Source organism: Vanacampus margaritifer, chromosome 9 (genome assembly GCF_051991255.1).
Source record: "Vanacampus margaritifer isolate UIUO_Vmar chromosome 9, RoL_Vmar_1.0, whole genome shotgun sequence".
Lineage (NCBI taxonomy): Eukaryota > Metazoa > Chordata > Actinopteri > Syngnathiformes > Syngnathidae > Vanacampus > Vanacampus margaritifer.
In genome coordinates this window covers 14,199,420-14,218,019 of record NC_135440.1, presented here as the reverse complement: position 1 = coordinate 14,218,019, position 18,600 = coordinate 14,199,420, and the positions used below count along the sequence as shown (strand labels likewise).

The 18,600-nt window shown below is 40.0% G+C and overlaps 1 protein-coding gene across 4 annotated transcripts in view; it reads right to left on the bottom strand.

Moving 5' to 3' along the window:
• hdac9b (histone deacetylase 9b) overlaps positions 1-18,600 on the bottom strand; it is a 39,079-nt gene that overhangs the window by 20,250 nt on the left and 229 nt on the right. Inside the window, exon 1 of one of the 4 annotated variants that reach the window (XM_077576393.1) lies at positions 3,403-3,943. The exons of 1 other annotated variant lie outside the window; for it this stretch is intronic. In XM_077576393.1, the coding sequence (XP_077432519.1) occupies positions 3,403-3,514 (112 nt within the window). In that variant the 5' untranslated portion in view covers positions 3,515-3,943. Of the gene's footprint in view, positions 1-3,149; positions 3,314-3,402; positions 3,944-18,600 lie in introns of those variants that run through there. 2 more of the 4 variants (XM_077576392.1, XM_077576395.1) reach the window with 2 other exon arrangements.

Below are 18,600 nucleotides of genomic sequence, written 5' to 3'. Positions count from 1 at the left end.
GAATGTTGTAAAACATTAAACTAGAATAGGGTGACTATGTTTTGAGTTCCAAAAAAAGAACACACTCACTCCGGCCTCGAGATACTTAAACAGATACTTGACAGACTCACTGGGCCATTTTCAGCAGTTAAAAAGTCAATATTTTTTCCAGCATTAATTTGAAAACTTCATTAGTTTTCATGTACAATTAATACCTTTAAAGGAATACTTGACAGATTGAGCCACTCAGCAGTAAAAAGTAAATATTTTGTCCAGAATGAATTTGACTGAGCCTTTATTGGTCATTACCGGTTTCCTGAGCACGGGCAAAATTAGTTTTTAAAGGTATTAATTGTTCATGAAAAATAGTGATCAAATTAATTATAGACAAAATATTATCTTCTTACTGTTGAAAATGGCTCACTGAGTCATGTATCCCTATAAATGATAATCAAAGTTTACTAAAAATAAAAAATAAAATAAAAATATGATAACTATTTTTACTATGTTAACATGACTCCTTTATTTGTGTAGGAAATAAAAAAGCATTACTCTATTTTTAAGCCTTACTTGACAAATGAATAACCACCTAACTCAGCGATGTCTCTGGTTTGGGAGTGCAAAGCGCTACCAGTGAGCTCAAATTTGGGACCGCCACAAAGCTCAACATCCCTTTTGAATACTAAGGAAGCAAGGTCTTACTAACGTAAAAAGCTGACAAACAAACACGCGCACACAAAAAAAACGCCTTTTTTTTTCTTCTGCACGCCTCACGTTCGAATTGTTACAGTAACAACGCGCTTACACTTCATCTCTCATTTATCATGAAATGCGTCAGTCACATTCAACATATCAACGCCTTCTTCAAATAATCGCCCAAGTGATTTTTTTCAGATTTTTTAAGAAACACACAATTTAACCATTTGCACCATGAGGTGATTATTAAATCTTGTTTTGAACTTTGTGTTTCTTTCATTTTCAAGTACCTGTTTGCCATTTTGCTATTTTTCAGATTAAATACCTTCTGAGCGTTATCCTGCCTTGCCTCCCTGCATTTGGATCCACCACAATACAAATCCTGACAAACACACCCCCAACCCCGATGCCTGGACATGATGTCAAAAAATGGACATGTCTGGGGAAAAGAGGACATTTGGCCCCAGCAGACTAGTACATCTTTGAAACTCTCGTCACACCAGTTGCGTTGCCCTCACATTAGATGTTTTGCATCTTTTATGACCGACAAACTGGCATCAGCCATTACGCTTAATATCTTCATTTGTTTTGCATGTCGCTTGCGTTTAGAATAGATGTTTGGCTGATGAAAATTCCTTGTCTGACAATCAAAATAGAATCAGCAACACAGATCAGGGGGAATAAGCTGATCTTTGGGACTGCAATGTGGCGCTGGATCTCTCATTAAGTGCCTTGTTATTTTGAGCAGCTGGCAAGTCTAAAGCAGGAAACGGCGCTTTATTTTTAAGACGCCGGCTCGTCCTTGCAGCTGAGCCAGATTTCAGACTTGCAGGCTATCTGTTAACAAAGAGAACTGACCCGAATCATCATGCTGGAGCCAGCGATCAACAAACAATACCCCATCCATTAAGTATCAATAGCAAAAAAAAAACTGATGACAAAAATTCACAAATTATCCTCTAAAATTGACAGTAAATTCTTTGGTAAAGATGATGTCACTTTCTTTGCAGAGAATATTACCCGTATCCTAATAAATCCATCACCAGAAATCAATTACACTGATGCAGTGAGCCACAGCGAGAAGAAAAGCATCTACATCTCACACAAAAATCCCAAACAACAGATGGATTATATAACCTATTATTTCACTTTTCATCTATCACGAGTACTATAATTGTTTTTGTGTATGTGTGTCATGACTTCAAACACACCGTGATGAGACATGAAGGTAGACGAGCTACACAAGGGTACTTGTAAAATGGACTATTATTGTCCGCAAGGTTCCTATTGAAGTGGGTTTGCATGATGTTTTGCACTCAGAGACTGAGCTAATTAGTTTCCTGGTAAGAGAGCCCTTTTGAACAAGTGTTTGCGTGACGTCATTGACACGCATGCCCTTTCATTTACGTGAGCTATTTGAAATGAAACAGTAAAACAAAAAAAACATGGTAGTTTCCTTTAGAGAACAGCTTTCCATTAACCTCAATTCATAGAAGACGACCCTCAAGTCAGTATTAAGTCGAGACAGACTCGTTCAGCAACACCTTGTGAAGTGAGTTCCGATAATAGGGAAAACAAATACATCAGGCAAAGGGGTTTCACTATTAATATATGTTCCAAGGCACTGTTATATCAGGAGCATGCCAAGAAGGAATGATAATGCACAGACGCCTAATCTTAGCAGGCTAATGCCATAAGCCGAAAATAACTCACCTAAGAATAGCTGACCCACAGAATAAGCAAGGAGGCTGAATTCAGGCGCTGTGTGCAGCCGTTGTTTGCCACACGGGCCTTGCGCACAGAGGACAAGACGTGTGACAACATGATTTATTGACAGATGGAATGTGTCATCCTCCTGTCTTCGTTCTAAATTTGTGTGGCCCACTGCTTCTCAGTTTTTTTTTGTTGTTGCCTGCAGTCAAACAAACCCATGCTTGTTTTTTAAGACCAAAATTCTGATCTCTTAAAACGGAATTATGCCTCTACATATTTTGGTCACAATCTATTCAAGGTTCAATTGAATGAATCTGCACTTTGCCATGAAACACCCATCTCACTTATGCAAAACATTTATTTAACAATTGCGAAATGCATGACAAAGTCAGTCCTGACTCAACCCGAGTCCATTCACCGCATAGTCATTCTCATCTGTGTATTGTACATTTCCATTTTATGTCAAGACAAATATAGAGCAGTCAATACATGTGGTAAATGCCCTGACACAAACCTTTAAGTTGTCCACTCAGCATTACCATCACACTTTTTCCACTTCCCCCCCAAAAAAGTGCACGAAAACAACATGCTCTTCATGATCTCAGTGACTCATTTTGACCGGCAAGAGCTTGGGAATACAGGCGGCACACTTCCTATTCATATTGTTTAGCACAACAACAAGGGTTCAATTGCTTGAACACACAGCAGTGCAACCGATGAACAGAACACGGAGCGGCATACGGCATTATGAGAGTAAATACCTCGATTCAGGAAGAAGTGCCTGATCCTACCAGGGAGCCCAGCTGAGAGTTGTTCTTTGCACTGAGAAAGAGAGACTATCTGAGCGCAGAGTTGAGAGCAAGAGCGAGCGAGTGGGAGAGAGGCAAGTACGCCGAGGATGGACGAGTGTGTGAGATGTGACGCTGGAATGCACGAACGAGAAAGGAAAGGAAAAACCAAAAGCTGACATTTCCGAGGCGGCCCCGACTAGAAAGGCTGCGCGGCTGTGATCACCTGAGCTGTTCACGTTGTGCATCGTGCTGTGGTTGGGGAGCGGCTGGGTTCCTCCAGCGCAGCCGTCTGTTGTGGAGAAACTTGACTCGCCCTCGTAAATCGTCTGCAGCATACTCCACTTAGCGCTCGGGTCTCATCGCACGCCGTCACCAAGAGAGCCACCCCTTCGGCCACCCGTGGGGGGGAGCGAGCGCCGCAACCGCCTTCCTCCGCCTCCTCCTCTGAGACAGCACTCTCTCTCTTCCGCCACCCAAACACTAACACAGTGTCAGCCTCGCTGCCTGTGCCTGTGCCTGTGCCTGTGCCTGCCTTCGCTTCTCAGCAACGTGTCAGAGGGGAACCTGCAAAGCAGAGTTGCTTGGCAAAGTCGTGCGTACTGCGCGCTGAGTACCTCACACGGGCAGGCAGCAATGCGAGCTGGGGAAGGAGGGAGGGAGCTTCATTTGCATGTGAATCAACAACTGCGTGGCCCACAGGTGACAGAAATAGAACAATAGCCAGCCCTGGCTAAAAATAGGTCAGGCGAGGCGCGGGGATTGGAGCAGCATTGATGCGTTTAAAAATACCACACCAAACACAGCTGTCTTCTGCAGCTCCTGCCAGAAGGCATGTCTCCTGACTCCCTCTCTGCAGATGGAGTCTTGATCTCCCCTCCCTCTCCGACTTGTGGAACAAGTCGCTCACTCTACATTTGCGTCTTCATTTTGTTCTCTCAGGTGGACGAGCAAAAGGATCCCTTTTTACATTGATGTAGTTGTCAAATGATTCACAAAAGTGCTTCTTTCATGCGATTCACAAAAATGTAGGCTCTATATTTAAATATGTCCTACTGCCATCGACAACAAAGGTATGCTTAAAGGTGCTTTCCCACCGCTTGTTCACTTTATTTAGAACACACCAGTTGACAAGTAAGCTTGTCGTAGTAGAAACCACAAGGAAACCAAAAAACAGGAAGAATGTTTTTTGTACTATATAGCGGGAGACCCACTAACAAATATGCTCATTGTCATTGGTATACTACATGTTGTCACCATCGCGCTGGGTCACCTGAATGGAGGAGCAGACAGACATTGGGAAGCTTTGACACAAAATATATTTAGAGCTGTACTGTTTGATCCTTTATGGCTCAAATTTGATGACTGTGATCAAACTTTTTGAACAAAAGGTCAATTTTCATCCCTCAAGGTACAATCGTGTGGGGGTGCGAGTGTTGGAACGCGGCCAGCAGTGGCCGGAAACGGCGCTGATGTGTAAAAGTCGGAAGTCCGTGGCATCTACCCCATTAGTGTCCTTCTGTTAGGTGTAAAGACACCTCCAGTGGATAGCGCTTCCTGGAAGTGCGCCAAAATAATAGCACATAACAAGAAAATTACAACTCAAAATATAAAGCATAGAGGGAACAGGATATTGACATTAGAAATCCAAAATACACATAGTCATTTATGAGTTTGCTACACATTTAATAGACATTTCTGATCTATCCACTAGATGGGAATTGGGCACTGCAGTGTAAATCCAGCTTTCGAACCAGCTTTCTACTATGACTAACACCCAACATGATGTGTTCAAGTGGTGGGCCACATAAACACTGTGTTCATTGAAGACACATTGAAGAGTGTGTGTCGGCTCAGTGTACGTATGTGTGGGGTTTAAGTGTGTATTCAGGCCAGTGCTGTTACTCAGGAAGCATGCTTTCAACTTGCCAGGGAAGCCAACTGGAAGATGCCGTAACAGCACGACGGCAATTACATAAACCAACTGTGTCAAGAGCATTATCTCATGCTTTACACCACCTCCGTGCAACAGCCTGTGTAATGTGATGTAGAACGTGGAGGTATGAGAAAATGCAAACACATGACTCATTTTTAAAACCCAAACCCTGAGAAAATATACAATTTCATGAGTGTTCTATTAATATGTCTTCCAAAACTAGCCAGCATCCATTGTTGATATAAAGTGACTCCCTCCCATAAAAGTCAAATCAAATGTGACCACTAAGGCAGCTTTGTGGCCAAGCAGCCTGTGCCTTTAAATTTTTCATCTTCCTTCATAATTTGACCTGTCCCCCAGCCAGGGGCGTGGAGCCAGAACAGCTATTTTTAGGTGCTGAGCTCTGACGAGTGGCTGCAGACGCACCCGCGTGCACGCGCACACTCACACAGGGACTTTTACTATGTTATTTCAGCTGGACAAACATTTAACCCCTCCATCCTTTTATCACAGCCAAGGAAGTCAAGAAGAGAATGTGCAACTAATGCCTGACATTAATTGCCTGCTTCTGAGCCAATTAGTGAGATAAGAACTCTTTTTTTAATAATAATAATAATAATAATAATAACAACTTCTACTTTGTGCAAGACAGCTCATATCACATACTGTAGGTTGCACGTGCCCCTTATCTTCATTAAGTGGTTGGCATTCCCGGTGGATACGATTGTGTGAGAGATAACAAGTCCTCAAGTCCAAGGTAAAGATGGCTAAAGACGCGGAACTCCATCTGTCGAAGCAAGAGATTGTTGACTGCAGCCCCAGAGGCTGACCTCCACAGAGGCTAGGAATAGTTTCTCAAACGAGGAAGTGAGTCCATCACATGAATAATATGAGAATGGAGTACTTATTTATATGAGAGCGAAAGCAGTCCTGGCTTGACTTAAAATTAGAAAGGTCGAGTTACACATTGTTGTTTTCAACATGTTCTCCTTTTTATGTTAAGTCTATAAATTAGAGTCAATAGGTCAGATCCTGGAATTAACTTGAAATATATGTTAGGAGTGATTAACCTAAAATGTTTATTTCTGACTAGCTTCCTGCGGCTGATGAGGGATTGTGGATTGGAAATAGCTCTGTCCAATTGCTAGGGGCACAGTAAACCGGCAATGTGGCAAGACGGTTATAGCTCCTACTGCGTCACTCGTGGCCTTTGTCAACTTTAGTCCTATTAAAGCATTTAAGTGTGAAAGTCAGCATGTCTGCAGGATAGTCACTCTGTGTACTGCCACTGTGTGCGTCTCTCTGCGTGTGTGCCTGCGTGTGTATTTGACCAATTATATGCAGCCTGTACTCAAGGAAGCATGTATTAAAAAAAAAAAAGCATTGCAATCACGAGGAAGTTATAATTTAGGCTATATGTGGAAACTGTTATGACTCATAATGAATGACTTGAAAACAAACTAATATGTCTGACGCTAATACTGTAAATTGAACTGCTTTATGGCAAAATCCAGTTAGAGTAAAAACAAAAACTAATGTAAGACCTTACCACCACATTTTTATTATTTATTTTTTTAGGAAAATACACCTCTGAAGTTGCACAAAACCTCACCATTCAAACCATGCACAGAGCTTCCAGCCTATAGAAATTCCCTTTCAGAACAATTAAACAGATTTTTCACATTTTTAAAATTACAGCAGGACTGTGTGTTATACAGTATACACTACAGTATACGAACGCTCATTGTCTCAGAAAGCGCTATATAAAGCTCAGTCCAGTTACCATTTAGCATTAGTTCAATTGTATTCATGGCTATGACTATACGAACCTCACTAAAATTATTATCATTAAATCAGTCACAAAATTATTATTTCCAACAATGCACCCACAGTTTTTTTTTTTTTAAGTGACGGTGTGTACAATTTAGTGCCATCTCATGGTGAACTAACAAAATGCATAGACCTGAGTTCAAACGCACGCGCAGTACGATGCCGCAGAGAGACCACACTTTGCAAGCCTAGTGAGAGAGCGAGCCAGCAACCCGGTGAGCGGCGGAAGTGAGGTAGCAAGTGAGCAGCCTGGAGAGCAAGAGCTCGTGGGGACGGCGAGCAAAAGTGGCTAGCAAGAACTCACTGGAGCGGCTAGCAAGAACAGAACTAGCTGCAGGGGCTAACGGGAGAAGCTAACGAAAGTTAGGGAGAGTTAGGGAGCCTAAATCACAGACGGATCAGTAGCAGAAACATGGCGACGAAATATGTCAGCCTCCTGGAAGGTGTGGTGGGGGTGATTACTAGACAATTACATTAAAAAAAATACGTTTATGTGATATCTTTTTGCATATCATTGAAATCAAGAGGATTTTTAAAATGAACAAATCACTCATTCACCACTAGATGGCACTACATACTACACACTGTCTCTTTGAAGGGTAACCCCCCCCCCCAAAAAGGTATTCTGGTCAATATTGCAGCTAAATCCAGCCGTTTTTATCAATATCAGAAGGCAGCCATTTTGCCACTTGCTGTCGAGTGAAAATGGCATCACAGTTGCACAGGTAACAACCAATCACAGCTCAGCTTCAGAAAACAGGTGAGCTGTGATTGGTCGTGGTCTGAGCCCTGAGCAACTGTGATGCCATCTTCAGTCGACACCAAGTTTCAAAATGGCTGCCACAAGATAAAAACGGCTGGATTTTGCTGCTTAACTCACAATCCACAAATGTAATATTAATCAGAATGTCATGTTTAGACTAGTCAGGTCACATATAACATATTATTGTCAAGAAATGTTCATGGTTGACTTCCCCTTTAAATAAAGGCAGCGGTCCCCAAATGTTTAAGTGCCACTAACCATTTTCATGAGAAAAAAAAATGAAGAACACCAGTCAACAATAGATGTGAATCAAGCTCATAAACATATTTTAATGCATGGTTAACTTGAATCATCATTTGGGGATAGATATTTCCAGTTGTGGTACATTAGGGGTCTCCAATTTATTATGAGAAAATGTGGTCAACATGGAAGAGCTTGTATGTATCTTCCACATTAACCCTCTCTCTCACTCTCACTCTGCCACAGTTACTGGAGCAGTCCCAAGTCAACACCCGACTTCTGTGGCTTCATCACCATGGCACTGCTGCCTTGTGACAAAGTGTGCATGATGAAACCCAGCAGGGAGGCAGGCGAGAGAGGGATAAGTGTTGCAAGAAATAAATTAGGTGGACAAACACCACTCGATATAAATGTGATCCGGCTAGAAAATGTGTTGTTCTCTTTTCAGAGCGTACGATCTATTTGTGCGAGGGAGGGAGTGTCGTATTGTTTTCTGAACTTCAGGGCCCCTTGAAACTCACACGAGAGCGACAGTCCAGTGACCAAATATAAAAAGATGTATGAAGTTGGTCTGTTTCTGACTTCCTGTGTGGGGATGCAGAGTTTCATCATGTCACTCGGGGGCGGGGGGGAAGTTTAGGGAATCAGGAGCTCATTCCTCTGCTCAGAGGGGATGTTCCTCCCTGGAGAGGAGCAACCCCTGACGTAAGAGCACCGCCCAACCTTTTTCCCTGAGGATCTTCTCTCCGGTGATTGCCCTGACATGACACATGAGGGAAATTTCCTCTTTTCCCGATTGTCCACCATCTTACTTACATCAGTACCTCATGCGTCACCATAATGGTGGAAGATGTTCCATTCATTTGGGGGCAGCGGTTGCCGATGTCTACATTTGCTAGTCAGCGCCTTCACCTGTTGAAGGTTTGGAAGCTTCAAAATATTTTCCATTTACCTTGCGGTCAGTCTCATAAAAGCACAAAGGCCTTACAACTATTGATGTGATGGTGAAATCCAATTAGTGTGTACATCTGGATGCGTTATGAGTGTTTCCTCACTAATGATTTGGGTGCGCTCACTTTTTATTGGGTTACTCTGTCTGGCATCCTGTGGTATTTCCTGTTGGACTTTCAGGGCGATAGAGAATGCACTTAACAGGTTGGATCAAATAACATTAAAAAAACAAAACAATTGAAGGCAGTCATGTTCGCAGCTTCGTTCTGAAACGCTGCCAGCAAGTTTGGCAATATAGCTAATAATGATCGTTAATTGGAGGCCAGCTTCCGCTCTTAAGAGTGAACATGCGTTTCTTCCCATCATCAACAAAGGCCCGTAAAGGCCCATGTACTTAACTGACACTGACTCCAAGCCCCCCCCATTTTAAAATAACTGAATTGACAAATATCTCAGGCTGCAGACATTCTCAATTATTTTTTTGTTACTTGCACACTCTCCAACAATGAGAGCCACTGCCACCTACTATGTAGCGGATGTGAAATTGCACTTTATTCTAGAGCGGAAAAACAAACACACACACAAAAAAACATGTTCCCTTGGGTCATATACAGGTAGTCCTCTAGTTATGAACATTCACAGATATGAACAAAGGCTGATTGATGCCCATAAATGCCGTATAATATAATAATAATATATATAATAATATAATGGATGATGTAATTTAATGTATTTTTTTAAGTTTGTGTAAAAATGATACTTTATATAATTCAGTTTGTTTCATTTTTTTTGACATATTTTTATTATTTTATTTGAAAAAAATTATTTAATTTTATTTGGAATTAAAATTGAATGTGATTCGATTTACAAACCTCTCGGAAGCCGTTGTGTTCGTAAGTTGAGGACTACCTGTACACACTCCCTGTCATCACACAATCACTCCCATATTTATATAAAGCTTGCTCTTTGCTCCTGTACTCATGCACTGCAGTAAATCAAATTTCTTTCTTTTTTTATGTCAATTTACTTGTCTATTAAGCTGATTCTAAAATGTCACAATTCAATGGAGGGATTCCCCAAAAATATATTTACAAGTTGCATGCACCAATGCACCATCAATCATGTGCTGGCTCCTCTATCTGAGTTTTGCAACACAGCCTGGATCCACTCAAGCACTGTCTTCCAAAATGGCAAAAACACATTTTCAAAGCAATTTCAAACCAACCACGTATTGTGCACTGAACTTGAGGTCAGTTTACTTTCTAACTTTGAATAGGTCTCTGACGCTGTGCATTCATCTGTTGCCATTGGCTTTCTATAAATAGTCGCAGCACAAAGGCACGCTGGAAACAGAGGGCAGCGCTTGGTACTTTTACTGATCAATGTGCTCATCTCTGTTGGAAAGCATTGATCGGCAGTATCGAATTGACCATGTTGTTGTACAACTTCCACCTACCTACATTCCGCCCACTTTATGTTCATCGCTCTTTCAAGAAACTCAAAACTCTCAAAACAACACTGCACTATTAATCATCTGATAACTATTCATTTTAATGACAGCTTTCATTATAATAAGCTTTTATCTTCATGATAGCATGACAGTACATTGACACAAAGTCGAATTCCTGCAGCAGTGAACCACAGGAAGAATACAAATGCGTCATATGTAACCGCGTACAGGCACACCAGCAATAGACACAAGTAGAACCGCAATCCTGTAAAGCTTGGTTGGCTGACCTTAAAATATTCCCTGGAGGATTCATAAAAACAAAGGTTTTCTGTCGGAAGCGTTCTTCCGGAGCACATCCTGACCCAGAGTCTCCATCATCCCTCAGTGGGGTCTGGAGATATTATCTTAAAATCATGACAAAATGCAGTACATATTTGTGGAACGGCTACAACATTTGAGAACATGCTTTTTCTGTTGGTTTCTGCCCCGCTGATAAACCTGCTCTGACCCAAAACCCATGACATGACAATGTGAAAATTCGTCATAATTAACTAGATGATTCACCAACTGCAATCTTATGTTTGTCAATGACATTTAAAGACAAAGTTCCATTCATACAGTACTTTCCATAGTCTGCCTCAAATGCTGTAAGCAGGAAATCAAGTTTACTATGGGAAGGGCGGGTTGACGCTTATTGTCCAGGCCACTTCCACTTACGCCAGCACAGCCCTGACGGCGCAGTTGTTTCTCCCGCAGTGCATTTCTCAAAGGCCTTCGAAGCAACAATACCTCCAAAAAAATAGCTTTTCCTCTTATCATTAAGGCAACGGAAAACGTCTCTGAGTACAAGCTAAATAAAAACTTAAATGTAAAGGGGAATAATGAGAAAAGGGCCTCCAGGGGTATCTTTACATGCTTTGTATTGGTTACACTCCTAACGAGTGGGATTTATTCTTATAACCGGCCTCACACGATAAGACTTATCACATTTGGCAGGTATTAGGCAAGTGGTTTTCTAAGGTTCCCTAGAAAAAAAAGAAAAAGAATAGCCAGCCAGTCAATCTAAATTTTGGCAGCAATACCCAACAGGACAGGATGAAAAGGAAAACATTTTAAATAAATAAATCCACCAAATAAATAAATACACTCATCAAATAAATAAATGAATAGCAGGAAAAATATCTAAAATTCAAAGACAATCTCATAGACGGTTTTGGCTTTTTACAAGCGTTTAACAACTCTTCCTAGGGGTCAAATTGAGACATGGAAAACCCCAATTGAGATGCCATTTGTAAAGCTTTTTAGCTTATACAATAGGATGTTTTCAGAGCATGGTAGAAAGACTCTTAATAAATATACTCCATAAGGAAATAACTCTTAAAAGATAATTTCCACACCATCTAGTTTAAAGTGGAAATGTCCAAAAATGAAGCGTCAAAAATTTACCAGTTTAGCATTCAGACAATATGCATGTTTGTGTTTATGGAGGATGATGTAAGGCTTACTAATGAACGAGACATTTTAATTCTAGAAAGGAATGTCCCACACAAACACTCAAATTTGAAATTAAAGACCTGCAGCAAATGTTATCAGGTTTTTCTTTGGTCACTGACTGCTTATTCATGTTTTGTAAATCCCGTTACCTAACGAACCAATCAACCTAACTTGGTTGGATTAAAGACAAAATCAACCATAACAGCAAGACATCCCAAATAAAATTCAATACTATTGAATAACTAGAATTAATATAAACAGTACAGAATATTCCCTATGTGTGTTCCCCCCCATCCCCACCCACAATTGATTGTGTGAGTGTCATCACTGAGACTGGGAAGTGACAATGGGATAAGCAGACCTCGAGGAGAAAAAATAAAAAAGGATAAGCAGACCAGAACGCCTCATACATTTATCTGCAACATTGCAATTAACTGCTTGAAAATTGCCAGTGCACGGACATATGACCCACAATTAACATTTAACACTCACTGGTGCAAACACACTGGAAACAGAGGGACGATTAAATACAAATAAATGTGTAAAGTACTTTCTACATTTCCCACAATGCCGTGCAATCTTTGTTCATTCATTCATCCTTTTAACAAAATCACCTGCAAATTATTATTATTAATACCGAATTCAGAAATACTTTTTTCCTTTAATTATGGTCAGAAGAAAATGATACAGTATGTCAATGTAAAAACTATTTTAAAAAGTAGTCTTTTTTGTGCTGAGTATTCCCAACAAATTCAGTTCCCTGCCCAATATATATATATATATATATATATAGTCAATAAGTCAAATTTTGGAAACAGGTGGGTCACTAACCTCTTAGCACATTTATGCGGACTCTCCTCTTAGATAGCCAACCTGTGTGTCCAATCCCTATGTAATTCCTGGATCAGTTAGTTCTGCACATTTTACGCAAAGTAGGGAGGGGCATGGGCCACAATCACCCGTAGCTCCATAACTCATGGGATGCCCGGAGAGCGGTAGCGGTTGTCCGTAGATGAAAGGTAACAACAAAGGCATTTTTGGCATAACGTACTGTGAAAAGAGGTGCGAGTTGGATGATGATGGAAGACTAATGTGCTTGTGAAGTCGGACGTTCGTCTGTTTAGGCTATCAGGGAAGAACCCACCCTGCAGCGGGTGACAATCTGCCCATCAGGTTGGTCATACTAAGGCTTCTGAAGCATAGCTCATTCATCACCTTCAATGATTGCACCACACTGACTAACTTCAGCAGGATGGACTTAAGTCATAATGCATGTTGATTGATTGGTAGGGAAATAATTTCAACCAAAAGAGAGGAAAAGTGAAATAATCAGTTCTACACATCTTTCTACAGTAAGTAAGCAATGATTGAATAAATAATTTTGGCCAGCTCATGACAACAAAGGTTGTTTGAAATACTTAATGAATCCACACAATAGGCTTTTCAAAGACGTGAGTAATTCATTACTCAACATTTGAACAAGATGTTATTCAAAGAGAATAATTGGGCTAGAACAGGGACGGACGGGCAACTTAAATGCTGACATTTTTTCAGCAGTGCTACGGAGGATCCAAATAGGACGTGCTAACCAGATGTATGACAAAAATACTATTTTAAATATGGACAAGATGAGTGCATAGTGCATACGTGCAAAATGCATGCTCTTAATATCCTATTTTATTTTTTATAATACCCTTTTCAATGTATTAAAAAAAAATCCACTTCCCAAACACAGCAACGAAGGTTTTGAAGCATATAACAAAATAACTACATACTGTAAGCGCCCCCCCCCCCCCCCCCCTCCCACATACAAAGAGCTCTCTTACATAAAAATAATCATTCAAGGGCGGCACATGACAAAACAGCTGAACAAGAAACCAAGAACAATAACTCATTTTGTACACCTTTCCTCCGCAAAAATCACCGCATTCAAAATGTTAATATTGTTACGATACTTACTATGTTTGTCTTCCACATCATTCCAAATCTGCAAAAAAATATTAGGCCTACCAACATTAGTAGCATACTGTAGAACGGGAAAAGAGACAGTGTAAGCACAATTAAGACATGCCTGCCATGATGTGCCATCTAGTGCTGATTGGTGATATTACAACTTAAAACTACAGTCAATCCCATCATATTCACAGATTTATTAATTTTTTTACAACAATTTTTTCTTACATTCATTTTTACCAGGATTCCGCCAACCCCTGCCTCCCAATTGTCCCCCGTTTAACGGACAAAACTTGTATTGAATCTTTATCAGTGTTTTTGTTATTATCATTCTTTCTTTGTAAAAACAGTAAAGTAAAAATAAAAAATATCTATATATTTATTATTTTAAATTAAGGGTCTACTCAAAGTTTGGTTGCGCCAGTTGCCCATCCATCCCTGGGCTAGAACCTCTCACTTTGCGCATTACCTTCTCCTCCTTCCTCTACCTACCATCTTGACAGAGGGAGAGCTAATCCTCCCACATGTATCATTGCTTCCTCCTTTTCGAATCAACAGCCGCAGCCCAAACGCTACACTCTGAGAACCGCGCTGACTTTTTCACCCAGCATGCGATGCTGGATGAGGATGTGAGAATCAAAATGATTTGAATATTTATGAGCATCACCATGGTGTTGATTTAAGGACTGAAGAATAGAACCATAGCAGCCAAGACTAACAAAGCGAAAAAAGGTGCGAATGGAATTTATTTCTCACGACAACATACCAACAAATAGCTTTTAGATTTCCATGCTTGTGTTGCACCTTAAAACCAAGCAAAGCTAAATTAAACTTTTCAATTCCTTTCACAGCAATTCAATAATGTTGGTAATAAACATTCAGCGAGTTTGACACTTTCTGTCATTCTAGCTGTGAAATGATTTTTTGACATCTCATAATAATATGCTGTATCTCTACAAACACATTCCCGCCCTCAACTTGTGACAACAGCATGGTTTCTATCCATGGACTGACAGCACGCTGCAAAAAAAACAACCTTCCAGGCATGTAATCATTTGCCAAACGACAGACCATATGACTGTCATGTTGATGTATGAGAGAGAAAAAAACATTCACAGTTTTACCATTTGAAGACAGTGTGTACTGTTGCTATGGGACTATTCCTGCCACAGTGCATTTCTTTATAAACACCATGTTACGTCTGAGTACATATATTGTAATTGTTACTTCATGCTATCATCTAAACCTTGTGCAGTGCAGACAAAGAGAACAAAAAGCCTGCACAGAACAGAGACCCACACCGTCCTCTGGGCATCAACAATGCTCCGCCTCCTTTCAAAACTCACTGACCCAAACCCATTTTTTTCCAGTCTAAGAGAAATGTCAAGTCCAGACCAAGAACTTATCTCTGAGAAGGGAACATAGCAGCCAAATATAGCCCGTCTCTTGACATCCACGAGACCCGATGGGGCTCTGTTAGCAGTGCTTAATTTTAAATTGCCATGTGGTCACTTATTATTAAGAATCAGAACTAAACAAAATAAATCTTCACTGAGCAGTGGCATGAACATTGGGTGGTGCCGGTGTCTGGTAACCTAATCAAAACAGAAACAAAAGCAAGGGCTGTGCACAAAATTAGCGTGTCGCTTTGCCGCACATTTCCCATGATAAAAGACGCAAGAACCATTTGACATTATTTCCTCTTTGTTCAAAGCTCTGTCCCGACACAACATACCCGATCGTCTCCTCAGCTGACAGGGCAATGTTCAGTCAAACTTCCAGAGCTGTTAACACACAGTGCTAAAAGCGGACTCTAAACTGTGCATTGTGCATCCATGCCAATTTTTAGACAGTAGAAGAAACACACTGATTCAGAAATGTAAACAAGGTTAAAAATATATATATATTTTTTAAATATATATATATATCTATATATATATATATATATATATATATATACGGGTAAAAATATATTAATCACTTGTGTGTGTGTATATAGACCGCCTGGTTCAGGAGCTGATTTGTTTACAGATACAATTATTAAAATGTTTGAAGATGTCAAAAACAAATCAATAATTGTATGTGGTGATTTTAATATAGATTTGGGCAACACTGTTACAAACAAATGACTTTAAGAACTACATGGAAATTGCTGGTCTATGTCCCATGATATCTCAACCTAACAGGATCACGACCCACAGTGCTTCAATGCTTGATAATATACATAAAAACATACATGGTGAAATAATAAGTGGTATATTTTTAATAGACATGAGTGATCGTCTCCCTGTATTTACAATCTATGAAAAATTAAGTATAAATACTGTGCAAGAGGAAACTCCAATCATCATAAAGAAACACATCCAGAAAAGCAGTAGAACTCTAAGAGAAGATTTCTTTTTTTTGGGGAGGGGGGGGGGGGGGCATAAAAGCACAATTACTCCAAAAATATATACAGTATAGCACAAGGACACACAGTTTAATTATTTTGTCTGTTCGTTGTCATTAAATTTGTTTGTTTTTTAGTTGATCAGGGGAACGCAAAACAAGTTTTACTTCTTTCTGTCCCCTTTCATTTCTTTTGCTTTACTTTGAATTTGAATATTGCTTTATATTGTCTTTTTTTCTTTTAAAATGAATGAAATTGATTGATTGATTGATTGATTGATTGATTGATTGATTTTTTTTACTCTGGAAAAGTGGATTTAATTGCATTTTAATACAAAACAAACTATTGTAATGTGTATTGTAGAGCTGTCAAACAATTATTTTTTAATCAGATTAATCACATCTTAGAATTTTGATTAATCACTTAATTAAAAAAATAATAATCTTTTTATCAACATTTTTTGCCCTCAAAATTTGAAGAGCGCCGGTTGTATGTGAATTCTTTCGGCATTTAATGTGATGAGGATGTCGTCAAAATGTTTTGATCCACTCCACCTCCTCTTTTTCTAATCAGTTAATTAATTGCATAATTTAAAATGACAACAAAAATGACCCCAATAGTTTGACATGAACAAGTATTCTGAATATTAAATGTTTTACTACTTGCATATAGTTATGTTTATTGCTCAAATACAACCTGTGCTACCTTAACGTAACCATCCGCTGGCAAACTAAAGAAAAATCTGCAGTCAAAATCAATACTGTGATTAATCTGCGTTAATACATGATTAATGTGATTTTTTGTTGTTGTGATTAATCAATGAGTTAATGCTTTAACTTTGACAGCACTAACTAGCGTATTCATTATTTTGTTCATTGAGAAATTCAATATATCCACCAATTGTCAACTGTCGCAATATTTTTTTTAACATCCTCTATTTCAATAGCACACCTGTAACACACACCTACATGTGTGAATTTTGTGCGGCCAAGTTGACAAAAACAAAAAACGATTGGCATTGAACACTTTGTCACACTCTTCCTTTTGTCTATTGTTGCTGCAAATTGTGCAGAGTGATATGAAGACTGCCTTCACACTGTCACGGTCAGTCAAGGATGGCCCACATACTGTACGCAGGAAACAAATCCACAGCGAGAATGTGTCATTCATCACCTTCACTGTGAAAAAAAAAAGCTAAATACAAAGTACATTGTGTGACCGGAATTTGTGTCAATAGGTTCACTCACACTTCTCATGGTCTGTCTAAAGTTCTGTGTTGCATCGATAGTGTATTTTAGACAACAACAACATGCCTGATGCCAACTTTAAGATTATGATAAGGGTGAACATGCAGCGCACAGCAGGGATGTTATGCATCATGCCGTGTTTGTGAATTCTGTTTGGTGATTCTATGCAAACTTATCAGGTCCAGTGAATAATTCACAGATGCCCGCCAAGATTTGTTCTATCGAAAAAAACATTTTGTCTCATTAGCACATTCATTGGTACTAGGAAATTATGTGTCAGGCAAAGTGGAGAGTGCTGTTAAAATGACTCTCTCTCCCCGACACAGCTCAGATGGTACCTGCCCCCTCAAGCCATCTGAGCAGTGCGGACATCTGCGAGCATTAACCTGCCAAGAACAAGTCTAATGTAAAAATATTAAATATTGTGAAATGGAAAGACGGCTCAGAGGTCACTGCGGAGGAACTGCGGAAGGCTTTCATGAAAGTACGAGTGGTGTTTTTCAAGTGTCATGTGAAAATGTCTACACTGGAGGAGTTGTGGTTCTGTTTATTTCCAATTACCTGGCGCACAGAGACTCCAGAATGTTGTGACACCTTCAGAAAGACTGCTGGCCACTCAAGTGATCAAACAGAACCAAACGTACAGTATATTTTGAAACGGAAATTGCAGACCTCTGCAAAGGTTAAGGATGGGCAAAATAAATTATTAGCAAATCTATGGGTCATCGCTGAGAATTATGACGACGAATTATGAGTCCACACTAGTTACATTTTGAAATAGCAGCAGCAGACCAAAATTGAGTGGCTGCAACCAGTTTGCAGTCAGAAGAAGAATGGTAATGAGCAGATGAAAGATACGGAAAGTTCAGAAATCCACGGAGAGCTCACTTAAACAAAACCATTATTCGTCATTCTGCTTCTGTAGGGTGCCTGAACTGACCCTTAAGGATTAGTCATTTGGGAGAGAATCGCAGTAAAGCCACTGTTCCTCCACATCCAGAGGAGCCAGGCTTGGGCATCCGTTTCGAATGCCTCCTGAGTGGACAACCCCCTGGGGAGGTTCCAAAAACATGGCATGAGGTCTCAGGGAACATGTAGGACACACTGTAGTCTAAAACCTGTCCAGGGAACACCTCAGTGTCCCAATGGAGGAACTAAGGGAGCCGGCTAG